General features: G+C 41.5%; 1 protein-coding gene across 1 annotated transcript in view; it reads right to left on the bottom strand.

Annotated features, from left to right (window-relative positions):
• The window catches only part of LOC127008749 (alpha-1,6-mannosyl-glycoprotein 4-beta-N-acetylglucosaminyltransferase-like), a 39,672-nt gene that overhangs the window by 4,216 nt on the left and 24,056 nt on the right, over positions 1-11,400 (bottom strand). The window contains exons 2-8 of the mRNA XM_050881108.1: positions 8,847-9,011; positions 5,235-5,427; positions 3,593-3,748; positions 2,812-2,977; positions 1,671-1,829; positions 971-1,218; positions 225-441 (exon numbers count right to left, since the gene is read on the bottom strand). Of these exons, the coding sequence (XP_050737065.1) occupies positions 225-441; positions 971-1,218; positions 1,671-1,829; positions 2,812-2,977; positions 3,593-3,748; positions 5,235-5,427; positions 8,847-8,952 (1,245 nt within the window). The 5' untranslated portion in view covers positions 8,953-9,011. The remainder of the gene's footprint in view (positions 1-224; positions 442-970; positions 1,219-1,670; positions 1,830-2,811; positions 2,978-3,592; positions 3,749-5,234; positions 5,428-8,846; positions 9,012-11,400) is intronic.

The following is an 11,400-nucleotide window of genomic DNA, read 5'->3' as shown; positions in this document are numbered from 1 at the left end:
TGTGAATAAAAAAACAACTTATGACATATTAAAGTATTACAAGAAAACTAGCACAGAGCATTCAGAGATACATATTATGACAGAAAGTAAAGAAATTGGAACAGAAGAAAGATACTGTGAGAAAGACATTGTAAGAAGAAGAAAGGTTATGCAAAAAAAGGAAAAATTTCATGATTATTTAAGTATTACCTGAAAACTACAATGAAGACACAACACCACCCTACCTTCTTATTAATAACCGCCCCCGTGAGCACCACCACCCTCGCTACTCTTAAAGGCTCGGCGAAGAGGACGTCGAAGGAGTCACCAGGCCGAGGGATGCCCCAGAACATGCCCGGGGCGGAGGAGTAGGCATGCTCGGCCAGGTAAGCCTTGTACTGGCGGATGGTAGTGACGACATCCGCTGTGGGGTTGACGTGGGAGAACCGTCGCTTCACCAGGCTGAGGAGGGGAGGAAACGAGGTGAAAAAAGGAGGAACGGAAGAAAATAGATGTAATGAAAAGTGGTTTGCAAGTAAAGGAGGAATGAAAAATATGGATACAAAAAGTACAGAGGGGAGGAAACGAGTTGAAAAAAAGAGGAAGGGAAGATAATAGATGTGACAAAAAGTGGTTTTCAAGTAAAGGAGGAATGAAAAATATGGATATGATAAGGAACGGTAAAAAGTGTATGTAACAAAAGTGGGAGGGAGGTATAGAAGGATTGTAAAAATAGGTATACAAAGAAAATGGGTTAGGAAGTAAAGAAAGAACTGAAAAAAATAGGTAAAACAAAAAATGGGTTAGAAGGAATAAGGTAGGAGGTAAAGGGATGACTCAAAAGAGGAATCGAAGGAATAAAATGCAATGAAAAAGTGTGTCAGAAGTAAAGAGAAATAAAGGAGGAAAACAAATGGGAAGGAAGAACATCTAAGAAATAAAAAAAATAAGAAATCAAACAAAACCCAATCCAGATGGTGTTGAATCCTACCTGAATGTGTTATCTTTAAGGGATTGAGTCTTATTCGCCAAAGTGGAGTGGACGCCAATGTGCTGGAAGAGCCCGGGAACCCTCCTGGTGGGGCGGTCCTTGGGGGGCTTCTCCGGGGCCATGAGGGACACCCAGTGGTTGATGAGGACGTCCACGGGGTGCTCGCGGTAGAAGAGGAGCAGGAAGGACACCAGGCGCTCCAGATCCCCGCATCGCACCAGCTGCCCGATGCCCAGAAACCCGGCCAGCTGGAGGAAGAGTATTTTGATTTTACTATAAAGGAAATGAACCAACAGATGAAAAATAGATGCTTAAAAATCCTGCCAGCTCAGAGAGAGGTTATATTTGTTTTACCATAGAGGAAATACACCAAGGGAAGAAAAATTGATGCTTAGAAATCCTGAAAACTGGGGAAGATTATTTTGATTTTACTAATAAAGGAAATAAACCAGGAGATGAAAAATATATGCTTAAAAATCCTGCCAGCTCAGAGAAAGGTTATATTTGTTTTACCATAGAGGAAATACACCAAGGGAAGAAAAATTGATGCTTAGAAATCCTGCGAACTGGGAGAAGATTATTTTGATTTTACTAATAAAGGAAATAAACCAAGAGATGAAAAATAGATGCTTAAAAATCCTGCCAGCTCAGAGAAAGGTTATCAACAGGACGAACATGCAAGAAAGACTGAAGCAGAGACCTGAAGGGAGATCCAGTGGTGTCCCTTGTGGAGTGCAATGAAGTCCTTGATGGCTGTGACGAAGTGTTTGGCGGAGAGCACGTCATCCTCCAGCACCAAGTAATAGCTCGAGGGATGGCGCGTCCAGGAGTACCAGAAGAGGAAAGCAAAGTCCAGCACCTGAGGCGGAGAGAAGGGAAATAGAGACACAGGGAACATGAAAGAAGGAGGGAAGAAGAGGGTAGAGGAGAGAGACATGCTGAAAGGGGAACAAGGAGAAAGAAGGGAAGTAAAGAATAAGAGAGAACAGAGGGACAGGAACACGAAAGAAAGAGTAATGGAAACAGAGGAACAGGAAAGGAGCGAAGGAAGGAAAGAGAGCAGAGAGAAGAGAGATAGAGAGACAGGGATCACAAAAGAAGGAGGGAAGAAGAGGGTAGAGGAGAGAGACATGCTGAAAGGGGAAGAAGGAGGAAGGAAGGAGAGGAAAGAACAGAGAGAATAGACGGATCGAGAGACAGGAACATGGAAGAAAGAGGGAAGAAAAGTGTAAAAAGAAGAGGGATAGAAACAGAGGAACAAGGAAGGAAAGAATAGAGAGAATAGAGAGACAGAAACACAGGAACAAGGAAAAAGGAGACAAGAAAAGTGTGAACAAAAAGGAAGGGAGAGAGAGAGAGAGAGAAGGGAAGAAAAACATAGTGGAGAAAGATGGAAAAAGAGAGAGATAGAGATGGAGAGACAAAAACATTATGAAGCTATGAGTTAAAACGTCACATTATGGATGCACCAACAGCGAGGAATCACCCAGCAAGTTAGGAAGGGAAAGAGGGAGAAGGGAAGAAAGCATAGTGGAAAGAGATGGAAAGAGAGAAAGAGAGAGAGCTAGACGAAGAGACAAAAACGTTACGAAGCTATGAGTTAAAACGTCACATTATGGATGCAACAACAGCGAGGAATCACCCAGCAAGTTAGCATTTATGAGTGCAGATAAAAGCAGCACATCACTATCACCATCAGGGGAGAAGGAGAAGGGAACAGAGATATGCAAAGACCTAAAATACATATACTATAATAAATAAATAAATACTGCACTTTTAATGACCCCTTTTTCACAATCATTTAAAATACACAACAATCAGAGAGAGGAACACACGATCACCTGTTTGGTCCTCCACTGCACTCTAGCCACGGAGTCGTTGTAGGTCCTCCTGATGGCCGTGAAGTCAATGCTCGGATAGAGGGTCGAGGGTGGCTGCAGGACCCTCAGGAGGCCTCGCTGGATCTCGTGGCTGTAGCGGAGGCCGAGATCAAGGGCTCGCTGGGACCTGGAGGTGAAGATGAAGAAGGTGAAGGAAATGCAAGATGTTATATAGTTCCTCTCTGTCCATTCCTGGCAAAGAAACTCAATGGTCTGATTCTACGCAAACAAGATATTACAAGCTCTCGAAATGCAACAGTCTGAAATGTTGAAGGCAAGAACTGACACTTCAAAATAAATGAAAAAAATCTAAAACCTGGAAGAAGGAAAAGATTGGTGGTGCGGCAAACTCCTTTCTATGTTTTGGTATTCTTGTGTTATATATGTGTTTGGTGTACGAGAATGTTGAAAACTCATAAAAAAAAGACACATAATATGGCAGAAAAGAAAGACATCATAAGTAAAGAAAAATATCATAATAAAGGAAAGATAATGAGAGAAAGCCAGTGTAGGGAAAGAAAGATATCGCAAGAAAAAAAAGACCGTAAGATAAGAAAAACACTAAATAAAGGTTAAAAAAGAAAGACATCATAAGTAAAGAAAAATATCATAATAAAGGAAAGATAATAAAAGAAAGCCAGTGTAAGAAAAGGAAGATACTGCAAGAAAAAAAAAGACCGTAAAATAAGAAAAACACTGAATAAAGGCTAAAACAGAAAGACATATCGCATCGTTGAGTCACCTGAGAGTGGCGTCAGCATCGGCAAGGAGGAGGAAGATGTAGATGTCCGCCTTCTCCTCCTCGGTGGTCTCCTTGAGGATGGAGTCGATGGTGTGTGTCAGGTAGTCATCCTTGCGCCACACGGAGGAGATCCCGATGGTCAGGTAGCGGAGTGGACTGAAACACCATAGAAAATTAAGGAAGAGAAATTACACTTTATTATCATTATTATTATTGTTATTGGTATTCTTTGTGGAGGGGACTACCAACCACAACAAGGAAGAAGGGTAGAAATAACACTTTACTATCAATACATATACATGGAGCGGCGGGTAGCGGGCTTTTTTTTTTTTTTTTTTTTTTTTTTTGCCCTTGAGCCGTGTCTTCTGACGTAAAAAAAAAAAAAACAGGGCACCTCTCCTCCCGAAATTGACCTATCTTTTGGCCACTCCTCTCAACTCTTTTGTAGGAGCAGTGAGTAGCGGGCTTTTATTTTTTATTATTGTTTCCTTTTTTTTTTTGCCCTTGATCTGTTTCCTGTACTGTAGAAAAAAACTATATATGTCATTATTAGCATATTAGTATTCTTACACACCACAGGCTCAAGGGCTCATGTGACACAGATAAGCACTGAGGCCATGAGCAGCTATAGCAAATACCGCAAACTTAACCTACTTGACTTACTATTATTATTCGTAGTGAGATGGTTTTTACTGAGGAATATACTTAATAATAATAATAATAATAATAATAATAATAATAATAATAATAATAATAATAATAATAATAATACCAGGGAACTTGACCATCACATAAATATTCATTGTGAAGAAAACCTTGAAATCTGAAAGCAAAGAGAAGCTGAAAACATTAAATTTACTGGAAAACACACACACACACACACACACACAAAGGAATGCTGACTCTGCAAGAACGAACCGCAGCATAGAAGACACGAACTCAGCACTCAGCACCCTCCAGGACCCTTCCATATACAGACCCTCACCGCAAGAAAAACGCTGAGTCTACTAAACCCCCTGACGGTCCTTACAGAACACAGGAGAATATATTTGGTTTCCGAGGCCTAGAAATCCACCTCAAAAAGACTCCCCCTTGCAGCTCTATCACCCTCCTCCTCCTCCTCCTCCTCCTCTTCGTGACCCGCTCCTATATATATGGAAATTCTGATATGAGTCTCTGTACAAGGAAGAATGAAATCTGCTCCGGTGTGTTCGTGTGTTCCCTCAGCCCTGAATGCCTCGCTGTTCACGTTTTGGGCACTTGTAATTTGAAGTTTAAAATAATATGTGTTTCTGATGCCTCTGTCTCTGTCCATCTCTCTTTCTCTGTATCTATCTGTCCAGCTATCTAACTATCTATCTGTGTATGTGCCAATGTGCCTATCTATCTCTCTATCTATTTATCTATCTATCTTCAGTGGTTCATTGCAACACGGTTCATTCACTTCAAACCAAACTCGAATGCCACTTCCTCTATCTTAATATTCGCTAAGGCAGAAATGTAAAGTCTTAGGGGTCATTTATTAAAGTTTCATTTAAGTTTATGGACATACCACATAGTCTGGAGCAAAATTTCTGGGTCTGGATAATAGGCTCTGTGTAAATCTATGTAAAATCTATGAAAATCTACGTCAACCTCTCACCCCTCTTCGCTGTCAGGATCATTGCCCAACAAGACGGTATCGTTGGGCACGGGAATGGGGAAAGGCACGTCGCGCTGGCCGCTGCCCACCACGCGCTGGTAGTCCCTTCGGTGGGGTGCCCCGCTCACGTTGACACCGCCGCTGGCCGCCGAGGTGCCCCACGCCTCCACCTCGGGGACGCACACGCTGGCGGCTGCAGGGAAGATGCGGAGATAAGACACGAGGAAGTGGAAGAAATAAGACCGCTGCTGTTGGTTCTGTCATCTGGTGCCATCTTAAACCCACTGAAAACGAAGAAACTCAAGGCACAATATAATCAGAGTGAAGTAGAGGAGAAATGCGAGGTACTGAAGACTGAAAGTGAGGTAGGAAAAAAATAATAGACCATATAGAAGTATAGGGAACCAAGCAACTTAAGGTATTGCAGGAGAATCAGAGTTAAACAGTAGAAACGTGAGGTTACTAAGAATCAAGGACTGGGAGGAGGAAGACCAAAAAGGGATAGATCAAAGAGAAGCTATAGGGAAACCAAGAACCTCAGCATACAAGAGATTCATAGAGATAAAACGCAGAGTGGAAAAGAAAAGAAAAACTGAAGAGAAGCAAAAACAAAACTAAACAGACGAAGGAGATCAAGAAACAAAAGAGAATCAAATGAAAAAGAATCACAGTAAAATACAATAAAAGATCAAAGAGAAGCTATAGGGAAACCAAGAACCGCAGCATACAAGAGATTCATAGTGAAGTAGAGATGAAGCAAAAACAAAACTAGACAGACGAAGGGGATCAAGAAACAAAAGAGAATCAAATGAAAAAGAATCACAGTAAAATACAATAAAAACGCAAAGGTACTGAAGAATGAAAAACTGAAGGATGGAAGAACAAAAAGAAACAGACCATAAGGAAGTCATGAAAAGAATGCCCTTGCCAATAGTCCTAAAGAAGAAACGCAAAGTATATTAAAAAATGAAGGCCTGAACGGGAAGACGAGAAAGAAATCAATCATAGGAAAGTCAAGGGAAGAATATCATTACTTTATTGCACAACCAACCACCTCGATAACGCCCCGCCACACACAGAGAGAGACAAGACGCTAAAGATTAATGACGGAAGGAAGGGGCGAAGATAAAGAGATAAGACAAGAGAAATTCCGAGAAATACTGCCAGTGTTGTTAGCCGGAAAAACTGATGCAATCTTACGCTGCCAGAAGTGGGAAAAACACAATATACTACAGCAATCATTAAGAAGTCACGCACGCTGGTGGCTGAAGAGGAGATAGCAGATGATAAGGCAGATTAGACACGGGGAAGTTGAAGAAATGACGTAGAAGGTGTTTCATCATGGTAACTGGGAACGAAGAAACGGAAGATACTAGAAAATGAAGGAAAATGAAGACGGAAAAGATTAAGATGATGACGACGACAACAAAGAACAAGAACAACAAGAACAGGAACAAGAACAGGAATAACCAGAACAGGAACAAGAAGAACAAAAGAGAAAAATAAGATCGAGAACAAGAACAAAATAATGAAAGAACACGAGATAATTGGTTAAAACGAATCAATAAAGAAAAGAGAAAAGAGAGGAGAAAAGGGAGAGAAAAAGAAAGACAAGGAAACAAAACAGAAAATAAAATAATAAAAGAAATAAAAATAACAAAAGTCGATAAAATAAAAGCTTGATGATGAAAGAACATGAATCGGAGAAAAAAGAGAGAGAGAAAAAGAAAGACAGAGAGAGAGAGAGAGAGAGAGAGAGAGAGAGAGAGAGAGAGAGAGAGAGAGAGAGAGAGAGAGAGAGAGAGAGAGAGAGAGAGAGAGAGAGAGAGAGAGAGAGAGAGAGAGAGAGAACGAAATACAAATAACAACCCCCAATAAAAAAAAATATAAAAAATTTCCAGGATTTTAATAAAGAAGGAAAGGAAAGAAATCTCTCCGGGCTTTTCAGAACGCTTGCCCCCAAATTTAAAACAATGTGGCAATCTGCTGTCCTGCAATTTGCCTTTCAGAACGACCGTCATTTGTTTTGTGAATGGGCGGCGTCGTGTAGAGTGGCGCCCTTGTCGAAAAATAAAAGAAAAAAAATAACATGTGTAAATGAAATAGAATGACTCTTTGTCGAGTAGAAAGGAAAAAGAGATGACAGTCAGAGTGATCCTTGTTGAGTGTGTGTGTGTGTGTGTGTGTGTGTGTGTGTGTGTGTGTGTGTGTGTGTGTGTGTGTGTGTGTGAGAGTGTGAGAGAGAGAGAGAGAGAGAGAGAGAGAGAGAGAGAGAGAGAGAGAGAGAGAGAGAAAGTAAAACTAGGAAGTAATTATCTCTCCATTCATGCCCGGGAGAGAGAGAGAGAGAGAGAGAGAGAGAGAGAGAGAGAGAGAGAGAGAGAGAGAGAGAGAGAGAGAGAGTAAAATGGAAAAAGAAAAGGAAATATAAGAAAGAACGAAAGAAAATAAGATACAGAGAGAGAGAGAGAGAGAGAGAGAGAGAGAGAGAGAGAGAGAGAGAGAGAGAGAGAGAGAGAGAGAGAGAGAGAGAGAGAGAGAGAGAGAGAAAGGGTAATTAAGCCTAGAGAGTGCGCAATTAATGAATACAGAAAGAGAAAAAAAGAAACAAATATGCAGCGTTTGAAATTCAGACAGAAATTATTTTAAAATGGTGACAAAAAATGCAGAATATGTTTTTGAAATGCGATGACTTTTTGAAGGACTGATAACAAACTAAAAATAAAGGAAAATATACGTACTGTAACGGTAGATATTCGACAAAGATATAATTTAACTACTACCACTACTACTACTACTACTACTACTACTACTACTACTACTACAAGGATGTTGGTAGAAGAAGGCTGAGGAAGAAAAGAAAGGACAAGGGCGAGAAGAATGAAAAAATGAGCAAAAAGAAGAGGGACGAAGGAAGGAGGAAGAGAATTTAAAGGAAGAGGAGGAGAAGGATTATAATGAGGATGAAGAGGAAGAGGATAACGAAGGGAAGGAAGGAGGAAGAGAAGATAAAGGAAGAGGAGGAGAAGGATGACAATGAGGAGGAGGAGGAGGATAACGAAGGGAAGGAAGGAGGAAGAGAAGATAAAGAAAGAGGAGGAGAAGGATGAAACGAGGAGGAGGAGGAGGAGAAGGATAGCGAAAAGAACCAGGAAAACATCAATAACACAGAACTCAACTAAGAATAAGGATAAGAAGAAAGAGTAGGAGGAGAAGGAATAGGACGAAGAGGAAGATTAGGAGAGAAACAAGGAGGAGGAGGGAGTTGAGGAGATATAGAGATAAAGAGGAGAAAAACGCCATCAACCCATCAACCCAAGTCCTTCTTACCCCTGTGGGAGTGGCCGGTGGTGGAGTAGAGCCAGAAGACGGTGCAGGAGGAAGGAGTTGAGGGTTGAGTAGGTTGAAAAAAGGGAGATAAAGAGAGGAGGAAAACGCTATCATCAACCCATCAACCCAAGTCCTTCTTACCCCTGTGGGAGTGGCCGGTGGTGGAGTAGAACCAGAAGACGGTGCAGGAGGAAGGAGTTGAGGGTTGAGTAGGTTGAAAAAAGGGAGATAAAGAGAGGAGGAAAACGCTATCATCAACCCATCAACCCAAGTCCTTCTTACCCCTGTGGGAGTGGCCGGTGGTGGAGTAGAGCCAGAAGACGTTGCAGGAGAGGAGCAAAGCCGACACCAACACCAACACCAGGGGGGCGGGGGCTGAGGCGCTCATCGTCACCACCACCGCCACCACCACGCCGACGACGAGCACGACACCAGCTGCGGCGCCTCCTGTGTGGGTGGTGATGATGGTGGTGAGTGGTGGTGGTGGTGGTGGTGGTGAAAATGGTGATAGTGATGAGTGATACTGGTGATGAATTTCTGATATAGAGAGATAGATTGAGAGAGAGAGAGAGAGAGAGAGAGAGAGAGAGAGAGAGAGAGAGAGAGAGAGAGAGAGAGAGAGAGAGAGAGAGAGAGAGAGAGAGAGAGAGAGAGAGAGAGAGAGAGAGAGAGACACAGACAGACAGACAGACAGACAGACAGACAGACAGACAGTATTTGGGTGTACTATAAATTTAAAATCAAAACAGACAGACAGAGATCGGAGCATAAAAACAGACACTGACAAAAACAAGACGAACACACAAACATAAAAACTCACACAAACACACAAAAGACAAAAAAAAAAAAAATAATAATAATAATGCAAAGGGGTAATGTTTTGAGCTGGCTACACTGACTGACTGGCTTCCTTCCTTCCTTTCCAACTTTGATGTACGAGTTGTGATTTTGCTGTAGCGGAGAATGGACGAGTGGGGGCAAGGTAGGAAGGGTTGGGCCAGGTAGAGGAGAGGTGAGGGGAGGCTGGGGGCAAGGTAGGGAGAGGTGGGGATAGGTAGAATGAGGTAGGGGAAGGTGGGGTTAGGTGGGGTGGCGTCGGGCAGGGTAGGGAAGGCTTGAACAAGTTACTGTTATCGTTTTTCAGGCAAATTCCGGCCGTAATTCGTTAGCGAGCAGGTATTGGACGGAAAAATAGAGCGAAAGCGTAGTAGAGCAAACGTTGGGAGGATATTTCGTAAACAATGGCATTAACGTTTGTCCGAGGTACGTTGCGTGAGTTTACGAAGCGAAAACAAGGGGAGGGACGCGGGAAATGCGTTTATGTAGAGGAGAGAGCGGAGAGGAATGTGTTAAAATTTTTCCACGGGGCGTTTTGTAGTAAAGAGTGACATTATCGTGTGTCGGAGTGCTTTGTGACTTTAATTACACGAGGGAAAAGAAGAAAAGCACACAGAAAATAAACGAATGACCTCCCCCCCCCCCCCCCCTAAGTTGCATGCCAAAAAGCGATAATAGAATACGGAAACACAGCACACAAGAAAAACAAAATATATGACCCCCAACACAAGAAAATTACTCAAAACACACGGAAAATAAACGTATGAAACCCCCCCCCCCCCCACTAAGTTGCATGCCAAAAAGCGATAATAGAATACGGAAACACAGCACACAAGAAAAACAAAATATATGACCCCCCAACACAAGAAAATTACTCAAAACACACGGAAAAGAAACGTATGACACCCCCCCCCCCCCAAAGTTGCATGCCAAAAAGCGATTAAAGAAAACGGAAACACAGCACACAAGAAAAACAAAACATATGACCCTCCAACACAAGAAAATTACTCAAGACAAAGAACCTAGATTACCTCCATTACACGCTCCGAAAAAAGGAAAGAATAAGTAAATTAAAACACTAGAAAAGCATAAATTAATGACCCAGAAACATCGATGACAGCTTCCCTCCAGCCCCCTAATATAACATGCCTGGAAAAAAGAAAAATAATATGATAATTAAAAACTAGGAAAATATTAATGACACAGAAACTTCAACACCAACGAAAATAGTCAGAACAAAGGACTTCATTCTCCTTCATTAAATGCCGTAAAAAAAGAAAGAAAGAAAATAATACTGGAATTAAAACACACAAGAAAAAAGGGGAAAAAACATACGACTCCAAAAACATAGTAGCAAAAATAACAAACAAACAAGGCATTGATTTAAAACAAAGAGCTTAAATTAATTCCATCACATACCAGAAAAAAAATACGAAAAAACAAAACACCAGAAAAAAACACGACCCTCCACAAACATCAATAAAAAAACAAACAAAGATAAAACTCAAAACAAAGAACCTCAATTACCAAAACAAACAAAGAACACACACAAAAAAACGCACTCAATGGAAATCCAAACAGACAAAAAAACAACAACAGAGAAAAGAGATAATGAGAGAGAGAGAGAGAGAGAGAGAGAGAGAGAGAGAGAGAGAGAGAGAGAGAGAGAGAGAGAGAGAGAGAGAGAGAGAGAGAGAGAGAACACAAGCATATCTACATCACAAAGCCTTTCAAAGCAGTAATTAATCTCCTTTGCAACTCACCAACAATAATAATAATAATAATAATAATAATAATAATAATAATAATAATAATAACGAAAAATATATCCTGGCGTGCAAAGGGTCGGTAACCGCTTCCCGTTTTTTGTGGTCCCTTAATGAATCGGTTTTACGCGAGTCCCCCCTTCTCTCTCTCTCTCGATGATGCGCGGATTATAATGATTATCCTTCTGAGGGGGGAAGAGGAGGAGGGGGAGGAGGAGGAGGAGGAAGAGGAG

Source organism: Eriocheir sinensis, chromosome 38 (genome assembly GCF_024679095.1).
Source record: "Eriocheir sinensis breed Jianghai 21 chromosome 38, ASM2467909v1, whole genome shotgun sequence".
In the NCBI taxonomy this organism is placed as follows: domain Eukaryota; kingdom Metazoa; phylum Arthropoda; class Malacostraca; order Decapoda; family Varunidae; genus Eriocheir; species Eriocheir sinensis.
The sequence above is the reverse complement of the archived record's forward strand: the minus strand, read 5'-3'. Positions and strand labels throughout refer to the sequence as shown.